Below are 17,462 nucleotides of genomic sequence, written 5' to 3'. Positions count from 1 at the left end.
AAAGCCTGGACTCAGAGCCCAGCCTGCCTGCCAGGCACCAAGAGCGTGCTTAGGGCCAGACGGCAGGGCCGAGGTAAAGGGGCAGAGTAATGACCAGTCCCTGCCTGGCCTCGGGAAATGGATAGTCTTTGTGTGTGGGGGGGGGGGGGGGGTGTTGGGGAAACAAGCATCATACACCCTAGGCTAAGGAGTAGTCCCCCATGTGGCAGTTCAGAGATCTGTGTCCCACACCCAGCACGGATGTCCACGCCCCTCCCATGCAGAGAAGAAAAGCAGCCCAAAGGCGGGCTGTCCTCTGGGTGGTGGGAATTAGGACCTAATGACGGTGGGAGCTCCCCTATTGGTGAGGAGGGGCCAGGACAGAGGCCTAGGGGTCGGAATTGGGGCCCCTGGATAAGACAGTTCATTTGCATGGCCCCGGCCAGGCCTACCCTTCAGCCACTTCCTCCCTGAAAAAGTGGATCTGAGACCCCCCTGGGCCTATACAGGATCCCAGAGGCTGGCCGACTCGAGGTGCAGAGGGGACGATCACCATCTCGAGGCCTCTCTGAGACCTCCTGAGTCAGGACGGGGAGTGGGGGGAGGGGGTGTGAGAGGTACAGCTTACTGGAGGTCACCAGCAGCCTGCAGTCAGAGCTCTGGGTAAACCGATTCATCTGCTGGGTCACCACAGTGTCCCGCAGGGGCCAATGCAGAGCTAATGTGACATCCCGTGTCTGTCTGTCTGTCCGTCCACACAGGTGCAAGTTCTTCAGTCTGACCGAGACCCCGGAGGATTACACCATCATCGTCGATGAGGAGGGCTTCCTGGGTGAGTGCTTCTCCCACCAGGGATATGGCAGACTGTGCCCCGCCGTCGAGGCTGGCTGCCCGCCTCCTTATTTCTGCCCCCACCCCACCCCGTGGAGTCTTCCCCTCTCTCTCCCAGTCTCCTTGCTAGTGGCCCCTCCCCCTCTGTCCGGGACACCGTGCCTCCCCCGCCGAGAACCAAAGCACCAAGGAGGAGGACACGCATTTCACTGAGCATCTCCTGTGAGTGAGGTGCTTTCATTGTTCTCGATCCTTTCCTCATTGGCGGGAGCCCCAGGTTCCATCCTTGGTGATTTTCCTTCACCTTTTTCCACGTGTTAAATTGAGATGCCGTGCCCCTGCCATAAAAGTCACCATGGTAAAACGTGCAGCCATGGCCACCCCGATGCCAGAACATTTTCACCACCCCCAACAGAAACCCCATTCCCTGTCAGCAGTCATTCTCCCCTCGCCCCACATCCTGGCAGTTTTGTTATTACAGTGTTTTACGTTTGTCCTCGTGCTGCGCGATGCACGCTAGTTTGCAGGGGGGGTGCCTGAGGAGCTGGGTGCAGAAGGGGGATGTCAGTGCCCAGGCTTCCCCAGGGTTGGTGTCGAACCACGTCCTTCAAAGCATGCAGAGGACACAAGTCCCACATTTTAAGAAACAGTCCCACCCTGTCCTAGTCGGTATGGCTCGTCGGCCTACGGACTGAAGAGTCCCGGGTTTGATTCTGGTCAGGGACACATGCCTGAGTTGCAGGATTGATCCTCACCCAGTAGGGGACATGCAGGAGGCAACCAATCAATGATTCTCTTTTGTCATTGATGTTTCTCTCTCTCTCCCTCTCCCTTCCTCTCTGAAATCTATAGTATACACACACACACACACACACACACATATATATATACAATATATTATATATATATATATATATATATATATATATATATATATATATATAAGGTCTAGTAATAATGTCGTTTTCTAATACTTTTTTAAATCGAATTTATTTAAACAATACAACAAAATTTAATCAACAATATAGTTGCCGTTGTTTTCTACTACTTGTGCCCAACGCTCAGGAAGCATTTTAATCCCTCTGTTGTAAAATTCTTTTGATTTTGATGCAAAAAATTCGGTCAATGCATTTTTGAGGCATTCTTCGTTATTAAATTTTTTTCCAAGAAGAAGTTTTGCAAAGAACGAAACAAATGGTAATCGGAAGGGGCAATATCAGGAGAATATGCAGGTTGAGGGAGAACTTCCCATTCCAACTGGCGCAGTTTTTCAGCAGTGATTCTTGCAGTATGTGGTCGTGCGTTATCGTGGTGAAGAATTACGCCCTTCCGATTAATCAGCGCGGGTTCTTTTTCTCTTGAAGCTTGGGCTAACCTTTCCAATTGGGCACTATACACTGCACTTGTAATGGTTTGGTTAGATGGTAAAAGTTCATAATGAAGAATTCCTTTAAAATTCCACCAAACACACAACATCACTTTTTTTGCATGCAAGTCAGGTTTTGGCGTGGGCTGCGGAGCCTCATTTTTGTCCAACCATTGAGGCCGCCTTTTCAAATTAACATACAGCACCCATTTTTCATCTCCGGTAACAATTTGCTCTAAAAACGGCAAACGGTTTTGACGAGAGAGGAGCGAACTGCAAATTGTGACTCTTTGATTACGGTTGTTGTCGGTCAACTCATGAGGAACCCATTTTCCAAACTTTTGGACTTAGCCAAGTGCACGCAATTGATTGGAAATTGTTTTTTGTGAACAATTTAAAGTTGTCGCAAGCTCTTGTTGGGTAATTTGAGGATTTTGCACCAAAAGAGCTTGAAGAGCTTCTTGATCAAAATTGGACACACGGCCTCAACCACTCTTGTCATCTAACGAAAAATTTCCCTCGCGAAATTTCTCAAACCAACGCTGGCATTTTCTGGCGCTAACTGCATCTTGACCAAGAGCACTACAGATGTTTTTTGCAGCCTCACTTGCTTTTCTTCCTAATTGGAACTCGTAAAGCATGCAGTGCCGAATATGCTCTTCATCCGCCATCATCTTAGCCCTAGTTTTGCAACAAAAACCAAACCAAACACAAACTTTTTCAAGCAAAACTTGTTAATTGCACTTCACACATTCTGTAGATACCACGTGTTTGAAGGTTATGTCAATACAAGGCAACGCCAAGCAAGATTTTAAACGAATGTTTAAAAACGACATTAATTATTACTAGACGAGAGAGAGAGAGAGAGAGAGAGAGAGGGAGATGTATATATAGAAACAGTCCCACCCCAAAGACAACTAGTGACTTTTTGGTATTTCCTGTCCAGCGTTTTCCTGTGCACGTTCTCTTTTTAATTTCTTTATGGCCATGCTGTATAGAGAAGTGCTTTCACTTAACATTTACCTCACAATACGCCCTAACACTTCCTGTGCCGTCACAGCCTTTCACAGCAGCCGCGCGTCCTTCCCAGACTCCTAAGGTTAGATTTAAACTCACTGTAATTTTTCTCCAGTGATAAAATGATAGACGCTTTAAATGTGTAACGTTTGTCCTAATGCAGGGAGTTTCCTAAAATGGGGTCTGAGAAGTGGCAGATGGTCATTTTCCGGTTCTCCTGTTGTCAGCCCAGGGAAGCGACCTCCCCGCTGGGCTCTGTCATCCTACCCGCAGGTGCCCCAGAGCACCTTCCAGTGTGGGAGAGCCCCGCCCCATCTCAGGGACACCATGGCCTTCCCGGCTCAGGGGGCATCTCGTGGCCAGGGCAGCGGTAGGGCAGGCCCCACAGGAGGCCCTGCCTCGTCATCAAAGGCACCCATGGAGTCACTCACTCACTCATTCAGCAGACGTTGTCTGAGTACAGGAGCCACGGACAGGCGGACACTGGATGCTTGGGCAACCCGAGCACGTTACCATTTTCTTATGGGCACTCATCATGCCCTTAATGCAGAACTGCTGAGAAGGGTGGCGTCTGATCGCTCCGGAGTATCTGTTCTCTGGTGATAGATACCCTATCTAATCCTCCTCCTCAGACAAGACTGACGTCTGCCTCTTGAGGCAGCAAATGAGCAGACACCACGAGCTAGGGAGAAGGAGGCTGAGCGAGGGAGAGGGAGGCTGTGGGGCCTGGCAAGCCGGTTGTGCAGGCCTGGAAGGCCATGTTTGCAGGTTTGTCACTGAGCAGGGAGATGCCCTGCAGAGAAGTGGCTGGCTGGCTGAGGCAGCCTCCAGGGCTGCAGGAGGCTGTATTTACTGGGGGTGCCGGCATCTTGCTTGGCCCTGGAGATGGAGCTGGAATTGAGAGGCACCATCTCCCACCCCAGGAGCCCCGGGGCTCTGTGACTTCTGGGTAAGGGTCTCCCTTCCAGGCTCGCAAAGCAGGCTGCTTAGACAGCCGTTACTGCCCCAGGAAAAACGATGGGCATTTACAGAAGTACGTATCTCATACTCCCGTCGCAGAGCTACAGGGCCAGGATACACTGTAAGACTCCCCTGTACCCCCGGTGGCCTGAGGGTAACCCGTTTTATAAGAGGGAAAACTGACATTCAGGTGCCCCGTCCTGAGTGACGGGGGCCCATTGGAAGCAGGAAGTGCTGCGTTGAATCACAGCAGACCAAGGACAGGGGCAGCTGAGAGGGGGGATGGGCCATGGTGTGGCCAGGGCAGGGTAAGAAGGCCCTCAGAGGCGAGGATTAGGGGTGGAGGCTGCCAAGCTCACCCTCTCGCCTCAGCTCTGGGCCGTGGTTCTTTTAAGAGGCCCCTTTTCAGAAAGGGAACTTGGGCTTTGGCTGCCCCTGTGGGGTGGGGAGGGGTGCTGGTTGTGCCATGCCGTGTGGAAGATGGGGCCCCAGCCCCCAGTTCTGCAAGCACTGCTTCTCACCCAAGGGCCTCCCTTTGCCAGCGTGCCTTGATTGTGGTCCGCTGGCAGTGCCGTCAGTGTGGCGCTTTCTCGGTGTGGAGCCAGCAGCTCTCTGCAGTTCACATGTGCATCAAATGCTGCGCCCTGCCTGGAAGGGTGAGACAGTTGTCAGTGACATTAACCAGGCAGCTTCCCGTTTCATGTGGAATTTTAGAGGCTCTTGGCTCAGATGGGTGCTGTGTGTCTGCATGGCAAACCAGAGGGACTTGTGTGCATGTGTGTCGTTTGATCTTTAATGAGCACTTACTGTGTGCGATTGCTAATGCTCGTGAGGACCCAAAAAATATGCACGGCATCCCCTGCCCTGACCTCCTAGATGTGCAATTTAGCAGGGTGCAGTGCTAATCAGGATCCCCCCCCGACCCCCAATCATAGGCCCCTTACCTGCGTCAGGGGTATCTGTAACACACTGGGGCAGGACATGCTCCTTGGCCGTGACTAGCCAAAAGGGAGAAGGAAGATGCTGAGCGGTAACTCCTGGCTTCATCCTGGACTAAGATGAGCAGATCAGGCTGGGATCTAGCCCTGCTACTCACTGCTTATCATTCTGGGCAAGTTGCTCAGTGCCCTGGGGCTTCCATGGCCTCGCATCGTCTCTCCCCTGCTCAGTGCTGTAAGGCATACGAGTAGACCCGCATAGTTCAAACCCGTATTGTTCAACGGTCAGCTTACTCCTTTACAGTGAAATTGAGCATTTTTTAAACTCGATAGCCTTGACCCAGCTGCCATCCAGAACCAGCAGAACACCAGCAGTGTAATCAGAAGTCTCTGGCCTTTGATGAGCACTCAGATGGGTGCCAGGCACTCCTGAGCACTTGGGCGGATTATCTTATTTAATCCTCCCAGCGCCTTCTCAGGCTGCTCCTGGTTTCATCATCCCACATTGGAAAACAAAAGCCCAGGGCCCAAGGTCACACAGCCAGGACCAGCCCGCCTGCCCTCGCCAGGACCACCCTGCTGCGGGCGGGCGGGCAGGAGGAGCCTGAGAAACTGGCTCTGTGCGGAGGACATCGCAGGGACCTGCAGGTCCTTCGGCCAAAACGGGGGTGAGGGGATGGGAGGTTCCTGAGGAGGAGGGAGTCCCACCCAGCAACAGCGTCGCCCACCTTCGTGACCCGGAGGGTGGCAAGGCACTGCGGCCTCCTCTACCAGGGCGTGTCCTCAGCTCCGAGAAGCTATATTTAGGGTCTGGGACGATGGCACTGACAGATAATCCATCTCAGTCTTAGCAGGGGTCCACCTTTCCTCTAGGGAAGAGCCAGTGTGCCGCCTCCTGGCAGCTCATGGGAGCCCCGAGGCTTGGCCGGGGTGAGCAGGGGGCCCGCTCAGCCCCTCCCTCTCCCCCAGAATGCCAGGGCATTGTCCGATGGCCGTGGGGCCAGAGGCAGTGAACGCTGTGGTTCCCAGCCCCTGACCAAGCCCCCGCGTCAGGGAGCCTCCGCGGTGACCACGGCTGCCGTTGGAGACCTCAGGGCTCCTGTCCAGGGCTGAGAGCCAGAGCGAAGGGGTTCGCAGTTCAGGTCTGAGCTGGCTCCAGTTCTGGGAGCACGTCTGCTCTCGGTCCTGGGCCCAGAGGTCTCTCTCCTGACCCCTTGGGTGATGGGGAGAGAGACCAGACATGGCTCCCTGAGACCTAGCCCCTTTTATGACATTTTCTCCTGCTCTTCCTCCCAAACCTTTTCCCTCTCCTGGGAAGCTGCCTGCCTCTCCAGCCAGCCTGGCCACAGACGGGCCCTTCTCAGCCCACATGACCCATGGGCTCGCTGGGCTGTGGTCGCCATGACGACCAGAGCTGGGCAGGTAGGAGCATGGTGGGGCCTCACTCAATTTCCCCTCCTCGGAAGCCGTCCTGCCTGAGGCCCGTGCAGCCTTCCCTCGTTATCGCCATCCTCATCTCCGGGGTCTGGGCCCCTCTCCTTCCTGAGGTCCTGGCCCTGTCCTTCCATACGTGACCGTGAAATCACCGCCTCTCAGAGCTCTGGTTGTGGTGTTTACAGGGGGAATAGCAGTCCCTGAGGGGGGTGGTTTGAGCAGGAGTCTGATACCTGGAAAGTCCTGTGCCAGCCTATAGGGTCAGCTCCGTGGCTGTGTGTTCCTGGAGACACGTGTGCCCACATCCCGTGTGCAGGCTCCTCCGGGGGCTCTGCAGGAGTGGGGAAAGGGAGGTCCACATGTGTGGAGTCCAGGATTTACGAGCTGGTCAGGGAGACTCGCTCTTTGCTGTCACTCAGCCTCCTCCATGCTGCCCCTGCCCGTGCTACCCCCCAGGGCTCTGGAGGGACTGGATGACTGTCACTGCCCACCTGACAGTGGCACCCTCAGGAGGCCCCCTGGAGCTGGGCGTTCTTGCAGAGAAGCCCAGCAGGCAGGTCTGCTTGAAGCAAGGAGGAAACCCAGGGCCCCCATCCTGCCTTCTCCTGGCTCCCCTCCAACCCCAGCCTCCCGGAGGTTCCGAGGAACCCAGTTTGAAAACCAGGGGACCCATTCCACTGGTGTGAGGTGGTGGTGGCAGCACCTGCCACCCAGAGGGGACTGAGGACTGAAAATAACAAAATCATTGCTGACTGCTAAATACTCACTATTTCACAGTTGAGGAAACGGAGGCCCAACACAGATAAACCCACATGTCCCCGTAGTTCCCACCCTCCTGAGCTGCCTGACGCATCCAGAGTCCTCCGAGGGCTTCCTGGCTCGGTCCTCCCACAGCAGAGCCTTTGAGGCCGGTCCCACCGCCTCTGACGGATGAGGGCACTCGGACTCCGAGGGTGGGGCTGGCCAAGGCCACACAGCTGGTCCCACGTGCCAGGCTCTACTCTGTGGCCTGCTCTGCTCTGGGGACCTGGGACCCACCAGTCACAGGCCTGTCTTTCGTGTCTCCCTCCAGAGCTGCCTTCCTCGGAGCACCTGAGTGTGGCAGATGCCACCTGGCTGGCCCTCAATGTCGTGTCCGGTGGCGGCAGCTTTTCCAGCTCCCAGCCCATCGGGGTGACCAAGATCGCCAAGTCGGTCATCGCCCCCCTGGCCGACCAGAACATCTCCGTGTTCATGCTGTCCACCTACCAGACGGACTTCATCCTGGTAACCGCAGCTATCGGCACTGTTCTGTGCTCCCCGTTCTCTGATCAGCTCAGAGAGAGGCCAGGGGGACCTTAGGGTCGTCAGCCACATGTTAGCCTGGCCCAGGCTGGTCTCTGCCCCCTGCCTCCTCCACCTGCCTTTTGTGGGGGCCGTACTTGGCTTGATCTGGAAGCCAGGAAGTAAGGTTTGGGGAGCTCGTGTGGGTGGAGTATCGTCCCAGCTGGACATCTGTCTCCCCATTTCCCCTCCCCCCACCCCCTCGGATGGCAAGTCTGTCTGGTCCTGGGGCCAGCAGCAGCCCCTGGCCACCAAGTCATTCTTTCTCCTCCCATGGGCCATGGCCACTCTCAAGAGCATGGGCCTGGGGAGGGGCAGGGACAGGTCTGGGCGCAGCATTCACGAGGGTGGGGTGCGGGGGACAGACTTGCACCTCACGGCCCTCGGTGTCGTGTCTTCTCCCCTCTGCGTCCTTCCTGCTGCCCTGGAGAGGCGTGCCCTGGTCCCAGGCTCCCAGCCCCCACCAGGGCCTCAGGAGGCAAGGACGGGAAGCTGGTTCTGGGGCAGAATCTCGGAGAGGGGTGGAGGTGGGGGGGTCACTGCCCCCAGGCCCACTCCATGTCCTCACCTCCCTGTCCCAGGTACGTGAGCGGGACCTGCCCTTTGTCACCCACACCTTGTCGTCAGAGTTCACCATCCTGCGGGTCGTCAATGGTGAGACGGTGGCCGCCGAGAATCTTGGCATCACCAATGGCTTTGTGAAGCCCAAGATGGGTGAGCTGGAGGGAGGAAGGCTGGGGCCGGGTGAAAAAGGTGGAGGGATTAAGAAAAACAGACATAGGCAATAGGACAGAGATTGCCAGAGGGTGGAGGGAGGTAGAAGGTCAGAGGGGACAGATGGTGACAGGAGGAGACTGGGCTTCAGGTGTTAAATGCATGATGCCGTATACAGATGATGTGTTATAGCATTGTATTCCTAAACCTATGTAATTTTGTTAACCAATGTCACTCCAAGAAATTCCATTTAAAATAAAAGTTACCAGGTGCTGCCCCAGAGCAGCCCATTCTCAGGGCATCAGCCGAGCTCCAGGCAGAACACAGTTCAGCCGTCCTGGTCAGACCCTGTGCCTGAGGTCTAGTAAGGGTGGTGGATGTGGGCACAGCCGGCAATGGCCAGGGGCCACTCCCAGCCTGGCCCTCGGTGTCAGGCAGACCTTCCAGGGGCAGCCGCTGTCGAGCTGAAGCTCAGACACAAGTAGGAGCTCACCAGGTGGTGAAGGCTGGTAAGGCATTCCAGGCAGGTGATAGGTACAGCCTGTGCAGGGGCCCGGGCTGGGTGAGCCTGGACTAGCAGAAGAGCCGTAGGTGGTGGTGGAGGCCAAAGAAATGACAGCCAGGGCTCACGGGGCCTGGAGCCAGGCCCCCCAGAGCGTCTGCGGCAAACCCCGCCTGCCTCCACCTGCCCTGCTGCTCCTCTTACCGCCGTGGCACCTTTATCTTCACACTCACAGTCCAGAGGCCCGTCATCCACCCACTGTCCAGCCCCAGCAACAGCTTCTGTGTCACCAGCCTGGACCCCGACACGCTGCCTGCTGTTGCCACACTCCTCATGGACGTCATGTTCTACTCCAACGGGTAGGTCTCCTTGGGTCTGAGGGGCTGCAGGGTGGGCCAGGAGGAAAGGTGGCTGTGCCAGGGAGCCCCAGCCTCAGGGGAGACAGGCCTGCCCTGGGAGCTAGTCTGAGGGAGGAGGCAGGCCTGCCCTGGGAGCTAGTCTGAGGGAGGAGGAACAGAGCTGCCCTGGACACTTGTCTGGGGTCGGTGGTGGGGAGACATGGCTCTACCCAAAGCTCGATCTGAGAAGAGAGACTCTTCCTTGAGAATCTTTTTTTTTTTTTTAATTATTGATTTCAGAGAGGATGGGGGAGAGAGAGATTAGAGAGAATCATGGATCGGCTGCCTCCTGCACACTCCTGACTGGGGATGGAGCTCACATCTGGAGCACGTGCCTGTCCAGGAATCGAACCATGGCCTCCTGGTTCATAGGTTCAACCACTGAGCAGCACCGGCCGGACCTCCTTTGGGAATGTTGGACCTTGGTGAAGCCAGTGCGCAGGAAGATGCTAACTAACCCCACCCCCTGAGCTCCTCAGTCAGGCTCACTCCCCGAGCTTCGAACGCAGGGATTTTCATTCGGAGGACGGCAGGTTTTGAGCTGGCCTCAGTCGGTTTTACCTTTAGGCCAACACCAGGTGGGTGGGTGCAGGTTCCAGTGAGCTGGCAGTGACCACAGACCGTGCCCTGAGGTGTGGGCCAACACAGAACAGAGAACCCTGCCGGGAAGGGGCCTGTGCAGCCTGTCCAGGCGGCCCGCTGAGCTCCGGCCCTGACATGCCCTACTCACCTCCACGACCAGGGGAATCGTGTGCATCGCAGAGCCCTGCGGGGACGCTGGCTCAGGGTTACTCAGCCAGGCCGGGTAGGGGCTCTCCAGGCCAGTGCTCTTCCCAGCACCCCATGCTGAGGCTAGCGGGCAGGACAGGCAGGGGTCGGCGTGCAGTGGCCCCCACTCCACCCTCACCAGCACCCCCGCCCCCAGCATGAAGGACCCCATGGCTGCCAGTGACGACTGTGGCCACATCCGCTTCTTCTCCTTCTCCCTCATCGAGGGCTACATCTCCCTGGTGATGGACGTGCAGACCCAGCAGAGGTGAGCCGGCCACGGGGGGACCAGGGCGGGCCGGGCTCCTTGTGGGCACATCACCCCCTTTGTCCCCAATAGTTCGCACCGCGGCCCTTCACTGCAGGTGGGCGGCCCGTCTCCAAGATGGCAGACCACTCAGAGGGCCCTGGGTCAATCAACTACCATTTGCCCCTTAGTCCCCTCTGTGGAGCTGGGGAGAAGCAGCTGTTGCACAGCCAATGCCAACCTTGCCTTCCTGTTCCCCCCCACACACTCCCAGGCGAGGGGGTGCAGAGAGAGTGGATGGAGGGCTCGGCGGGGTCCTGGGGCCCAGCCTGTGGCAGGTGGGGCCCTGTGCAGGGAGCGCCTGAACATCAGCCTCCGGTTTTCCTCGCTCCTTTAAGGTTTCCTAGTAACTTGCTGTTCACAAGCGCATCTGGAGAGCTCTGGAAGATGGTGCGGATCGGAGGCCAGCCCCTGGGATTCGGTGAGCCCTGTGGGCTTCAGTGGAGGGGGGACTTGGGGGTGAGGCATTGCCGAGTCTCTCCAAGCGCTGGGGCACTCACACCCCCCGGAGTCACAGCCGACCTGTGCCCTGGGGGACAGATGGGGAGACGGAAGCTTGGGGAGCCTGAGGCCCCACTGACCGGTGAGGGAGGGAGGTGCAGGCCTCTGGAGGGAAGTGTTCACGGACCATTTCACATCCCAGCTCTTGACCTTTTCTGTCCTGGGAAGGAAACTTCCTCCTGCAGAACCCAGCGACCTATTCCAGGAGTGGGGGGGGGGTGTGTGTGTGTGTGTGTGTCCGCAGTGATTCCTCAGACTCAGCCTCGCAGCAGCTTCCACAGTTCCCCGCGCCGTGTCTGTGGTGTTTTTCCCCATAAGCATTGTCCACGGGGCCCCAGGCCTCAGACCCCTCGTGGCCCGCACCCTTTCAGCGTGCAGGCTGCGCCCCGCTGGGAGTGACTGCAGTGCCTGGGCCCAGAGCTCTGTCCGATTAGAAATTATTTCCTTGGGTAGACCGTTACACCCAGAGCTTGCACCCAGACGTGGCTCTTGGTCAGTCAGAGTGCTTGTTTGCAGGGAGCATCCTCGGCCAGCCCAGTGGTATGGAGGCCCTGATTTCCTAGACAAGACGCAGACTGCTCCTATGGCACTCACACTGCTCCCGGGCCAGTGGGCCAGCCTGAGGGCGCTCTCCTGGGATGGAACATGGAGCTGGCGTGGGGGGGGGGGGTGTTTCACTGAGGAAGCCAGGTTCTGCCTTCTGCCACCTGCCTCGCTTTTCTCATGAGTTCACAGATGGAGGGACAGTGCCCCCAACTCTGCTCACATCGAGAGGCCAGTGAAGGAGCAGTAAGGGTGGGAGAGCAGGTGAAGCTCAGCCATCTCTGTGGGCAGACCGCTGCCCATTGCTGAAGGGGAGTTGTTTGCTCGGCCCCATGGATAGCGACGGGGAAGGGAGGTTGTAGGACTCCAGGGTGAGCCAAGAAGGCAGCAGCGAGATCTGCCTTCCCATGATGCAGCGGTTTGAGAGCCATGCTTACAGCTACAAGGAGTCCTGCAGGGAAAATAACTTAGCCTCTGACAGGTGCTAGACCGGCGGGTTCTGCATGTGTGTGGCCCTGGAGAGAATAAATACATTTTACACCATAACCCAGCACACACCCAAACAACTCACCCAGCCGTGAGCTGTGCCTTTCCTGGTCCCCAGCTTCTAAATCAATGTCACCAGCAGGTCACCGCCTGCAGTGTAAAGTGCGCCATTCTCGACCCTCGTCTCCTCCCTCCTCCTCTTACAGGAAGAGAAGGTGTCTCAGGACACACCAGTCTCCACCATGTAGCGCCACAGACAGTCCCCAGGAGAGTAGGTTCGAGACCTGCACAGCCACCAAAGGGGCCTGGGGGCCCGCCAGGAGGCCGGCAAGCAAAGGGGAAAGCAGGAACTTGAGCGACCTCCAGGGTTGCTGCCAGGGCCAGGGTCAGGGTGTGGAGGGTCAGATCCGACGCTGGGTTTAGTGGCAACCGAGGTGGAACCCGGGGTAATTCCGGGTTCAGAATCGGCCTCTGAATCCCATGGGAGCTGGCGGCCAGACCTAGGCTTCCCCCAGCACCTTGCCCACATGTGTGGGGATGGTGTGGGGGGAACGCATCATCACTAAAGCTGCAACAGCAACTTTTAGGAAACACACAGGATTGTGTTGGAGTGGGATGGGCCTCAGATCCTGGAGGTCTTCCTGTAGGAGGAAGCCTTGCGTGGTGTTTTAAATCTGAGGAAGCTGCCACTGAGGTGAAGACCAGCCCCAGGCCACCCCAAGGGTGCTTCATCAGATGAGGTTTGGGGGAGACCAGGAAAGCAGCACAGACGCCCCCTTTCAGATGCTAGAGGGAATAGGAAGTCACATCCCAGCCACCAAACACCTGGCATGGCCATGAGGCCGGGCAGGGCCTCCACCCCCTGGGGCTCCGCTGAGGACGGGGGCTCGGGAAGGAAGTGACTTGGCCACATTCTCTGACTAGAAAAGGGGCCTACCCTGCCGCCAGCTCCGCCTTAGCGACCTCGAAGGCTGGCAGGGAAGATGCACTGTGGCTACAGGGCGTGGGACAGGCAGAGGGTGGCCAGTGCAGAGCTCACTGCTGGTGAGGGCACAGAAGGCTCCCAGCGGAGGGGCCTTTGCACTAGGCCTACGGGGGGGTGGGGGGGGCAGGGGGGAAGGGGTGTTCCCCGGGAAGGTGGTGGGTGTGCGACAGGCACTGCTGGCAGAGGGAGGGAGAGGGCAGAGGCAGCCCTGGCTGGCACCCCGGGTGACGATGCCACCACGTGGAGGCTGAGCCAGTCCCCCCTCCGTCCCCAGATGAGTGTGGCATCGTGGCCCAGATCTCCGAGCCCTTGGCTGCTGCGGACATCCCCGCCTACTACATCAGTACTTTCAAGTTCGACCACGCACTGGTGAGTGTCCACGCCGGCCCCGGGGCGGGGGGGCCGGCTCCGGGGGCTCACGGGTTCGCTGCCTCCCCGCCCTTCCAGGTTCCAGAAGAGAACATTAACGGCGTCATCAGCGCCCTGAAGGTCAGCCAAGCAGAGAAGCATTAGAAGGGTCTCACTCCTCCTCCTGCCCCCGCCCGACGGTTCTTCTTGCAGTATTTCTCAACAGACTGGAAAACCTGCCCCGGGCCCCCCAAGGAGGGGCCTCAGAGGAGCCCCAATTGCTGACTTCGCCAGGCCTGGGCCCAGGCCAGGGCCTCCCCATGTCCTCCCTTCCCAGAGCCTCCAGAGAACCCCCCGTCCCCGTGCTCCCCCCACCCCCACTCCAGAAAATGATGTCTGAGGCCCAGGGAGCTGGTGCGCTGACCCGCCTCCTCCCCCAGCCTCGCCCACGGCCAGGGCCAGACGCTGACGTAAGCTGGCACCTCCTGCAAGACCCTGGGGTACCGATTCGCATGTTATCTTGGGGAGCAGGCTGAGCAGGACTGAGTTCATGGAGGCCGGGGAGGCCCCGGGGAGGGGGCAAGCTGGGTACTGTGGTTGCTGGTCTCTGGTTCCATCAGCTCAGGGCTGGTTCCCAGAGTGGAGGCCAGCGGGCGGCCCTGGCGACACGTGCTGGTGAGGCTCCTGCAGAGCTGGGGTGGGGCCCTGAGCTGGGGAAGACCCGCGCCCCCCAGAACCTCGCCTGCCAACCACAGGGCTTATGCCCCAACTCCCAGCAAGACTGCCAAGGGGGCCCTGTCCAGACCCTCCCCATCGCAAGCCTGGGAGACCCACCAGCCAGGGGGTGAGCTCCTGTCCCCTCTGCTTTCCCTGGACCCTCCTTTTACTCAGGGGGCGGAGCCTCGGCCTCCCAGCGTTCTGGGCCTGGGGTCTCTTAGGTCACCCCCCCTCCCCCAGCAGTTGACTAGACCAGCACAGGCTCCCTTGTTGTCCTGTCTCCTCCCTTGCCTCGCTTTGGGGGACATAGAAGGCCTCTGCCCCCAACTCGCCTGCCTGCCTGCCCGCCCCTCGGTCCTGGGCCTGGCATTCATGAGTACTTGACCTGGGAGGCAGCTTAACTGAGCCTTAATAGAGAAAACGTACTTCGTTTTAGTTTCGTATTTAATGTATTTGTGCCCAGGCTGAGTTGCTAGAGTCAGGGCCTGCTGAGCTGCCTGGGGGCCAGAGGCCCAGCATCACTTGGCTGGTGCCGTGGCTCCAGGGACAGGCATGAGAGCGGGGCCCGGGCCTCCCTGGCAGGACCCTGGGAGCAGAGGTCTGTTACTGGATGGGCCCCGGGCGCCCGCAGTGCTGCCCCGCCGGGCCCGATGACAGGTACCCGGGCAGCGGTGGTTCTGAGTGTCGGGACCCGAGGGCCACGGGGAGGCGGACAGCCGGGTGGCAGGCAGCTGAGGCAGGCGTGTCCCCTGGAGGCCTCGCAGGCAGGATGGGGTGAGCCCCGGGCTCCTCTCCACCGGGGTGCTTCCTGTGTGCCCTGCCCTGCTGGCGCTCTCTCTTGGGCAGCAGCTGTCGAGGAGGAGGAGGAGGAGGAGGAGGGCCGTTCTCTTGGTCTGGTGAGGGGCTGCGCGAGCCCCACCCCTTTCTCTGAGCTGTGTGGGACCCTTCGTGCCCCGGAGGCCCCGGAGCAGTAGCTGTGCAGCTGGATCCTGGCAGGTCTCGGGGCTCATGCACTGAGTAGGAACCTACCTTTATTTTTCTTAAGTTAATTCATTTTGCACAAAACTCCATAACAACCAAAACGTGTAACTTGTTTGCTGGCTCCAAACTGGGGGTGGCCAGGTGGCTAGGGCGGCACGTGAAGCCCCGAGTCCCCTCTCTGTCGTTGGAAGGCCTTGGTTTTCTGAGGCGCACCTCTCCCAGCCCCTCCTGTCCGTCCCCCTAATCACGTCACTTGACCTTTCCCCTTCCCCAGCAAGTGTGTAGGCCCCGTGACCCCAGAAACGCGTGCTCCCCAGGTCCCTAGGGCATATCTATTGTACACACGTATAAATACCTGTGTTTTATGTTGATATAGATATATACTGTAAATAGCATATATACTTGAGCAATATATATGTTAATATATACTGTGTGGGCACGCACATGCGTGTGTGTGCGGTACGTGGACGCAGACCCCACTGTGTGTGTGCGCGTGTGTGTGTGTGTGTGTGTGTGTGTGTGTGTGTGAGAGAGAGAGAGAGAGAGAGAGAGAGAGAGAGAGAGAGAGAGAGAGAGAGGGAGAGGGCCTCCGCCCGCCGTGTCTGCCATGCACACAGGCACGTTTGAGCCACCGTGTATTTTTAATTCAAGTATATAGGCAATACGACTGCGAGAAGCCGGCCGCTGCCTCAGCCCTGACTTGACAGAAAAACAAAACCAGCAGCCCAGGGGCTGAGCCCCAGAGGGGGCATCGAGGGTTTCTCCCCCTTCTTTCTTGGAAGCTGGGTTCTGCCCCTTCCTGAGCTCCCATCTCCATGGCCAAGACCCCGGACGCCCTTGAATTTCAAGGTGGTAGAGCCCAGAGGGGAGGCGGTGAACAGAACAGCCCCCTTCCCAGCTCGGCCCGCCTGCTGGATGGTCACCCCGAGTCTCCACCCAGGCCTGACCCCCTCGCATGGCTTCGTTCATGCTGCCGGCTCACCTGGTTGGTCTCACCTGCAGCTTAGAGAGAAGCCTCCTGGGCTGGCCCTGTCCAACTGAGCACGGCCCTGTGTGTGCCTGGATGTGTGCCGGGGAGGGGGTGGGGCACCCACCTTCCACCCGGAAACCCGCCCGTTATTTCCCAGTCCGGCCCTGCTGTGTGAAGAGGCCACGGAGGCCGGGCGGGCGGGTCCTCGGGTGTGCGTGCCTGTGGTTAGCAGGGTCTGGTTCGGTGTCCACAGCATTGGGGCGTGGGAGTGAGCATTTCCCCCCAGTGGCCAGCTGCTCGCCCCCCTCCCGGCTCTCCTCCCTCCCAGCTCTCCCTAGAGGGGGCATGTGCCCAGGCTGGCCATAGAGGTGGCCCTGAGGGTTTCTTGGCTCTGGCAGGTGGGCATGCAGCAGGCAGGGAAGCTGGGCTTGTGGGCAAAGCTGCCTCAGGGGGAGCAGGCAGGTCCCGTGTCTGCTTTGGTGCCTCTCCCTGGAAAGAAAAGCTCAAACTGTCTAAATGCCACCCTCGCCCCTTGCCCACCCCACCCCCACCATACGCCACAGTGAGGAGAGTGAGGGCGAGGGCACCATGACCACTCCTCCTCCCTCGAACACAGCTGTGAAAGCCTGCCTCTGCTCCATCCTCAGCCCGGGCTCCCCTGGCTCCTGGGAAACTCCTGCCCCCTCAGGCCCCAGTCCTGACCCAGCAAAGCCGGGCGGTGCCAGCTCTGCACCTTCTTCCTCCCCGGGAGTCTCAGAGCCCTGCAGGAGGTGCCACCAGGCCACTGCCCTCAGCTCAGGGTACACATCCAAGCTGGCGAGGCATGCAGACCTCCCCTCCCCAAGATTCAAGGGCTTGAGAGCCCCCCAGCACCAGCATTCTCCCCCCTCCAGGCCCCTGGTGGGCAGGAAAGGAGCCCGGGGACCAGTGAAGTCTGATGGGGCTTGTCCCTCTGAGGTGACAGAATGCCCTGGAAGTCAGAGCTGGGAGGGGCCAGGCCGGTGTTCAAGCCGAGAGCACCATCTGCCTGATCATCGGTGATAAGCCTGCCTGCCCACCCTGGGCCCTCCTGGCCATGTTTCCCCCGGCCACCTGGCCGCCTCTCTGAGCCTCTGGATGCGGATGTGGGACACGGGCCCTTCACAGCCCAGCTAAGAGAGCGACGTTGGCGTTCTCTCTTCCCGTTGACAGCAGAGCACGCCAGCCCTGAGCAGTGCCACTTCCGGAGTAGGAAGAAAACACCCCCAATGTATCTGTGCCGCTGTCAGTCAGGGCTGGGGAGCCATGGAACTGGTGGTCAGCTTGAGAGGAGCTTAGGGCAGTGGTCGGCAAACTCAATTAGTCAACAGAGCAACAAACCGCGGCTCATGAGCCAGTTTGCCGACCACTGGCTT

The 17,462-nt window shown here is 58.7% G+C and overlaps 1 protein-coding gene across 1 annotated transcript in view; it reads left to right on the top strand.

The window, feature by feature from the left end:
• CASTOR2 (cytosolic arginine sensor for mTORC1 subunit 2) overlaps positions 1-15,493 on the top strand; it is a 49,569-nt gene extending 34,076 nt beyond the window's left edge. Inside the window, exons 2-9 of the mRNA XM_036409556.2 lie at positions 741-811; positions 7,598-7,791; positions 8,430-8,562; positions 9,300-9,423; positions 10,388-10,498; positions 10,876-10,958; positions 13,327-13,421; positions 13,500-15,493. Of these exons, the coding sequence (XP_036265449.1) occupies positions 741-811; positions 7,598-7,791; positions 8,430-8,562; positions 9,300-9,423; positions 10,388-10,498; positions 10,876-10,958; positions 13,327-13,421; positions 13,500-13,565 (877 nt within the window). The 3' untranslated portion in view covers positions 13,566-15,493. The remainder of the gene's footprint in view (positions 1-740; positions 812-7,597; positions 7,792-8,429; positions 8,563-9,299; positions 9,424-10,387; positions 10,499-10,875; positions 10,959-13,326; positions 13,422-13,499) is intronic.
• The last annotated feature ends 1,969 nt before the right edge of the window (positions 15,494-17,462 follow it).

The sequence above is a fragment of the Pipistrellus kuhlii genome, unplaced genomic scaffold, assembly GCF_014108245.1.
Source record: "Pipistrellus kuhlii isolate mPipKuh1 unplaced genomic scaffold, mPipKuh1.p scaffold_m20_p_4, whole genome shotgun sequence".
Lineage (NCBI taxonomy): Eukaryota > Metazoa > Chordata > Mammalia > Chiroptera > Vespertilionidae > Pipistrellus > Pipistrellus kuhlii.
Note: the sequence above shows the minus strand (reverse complement) of the source record. Positions and strands in the feature narration are given on the sequence as shown.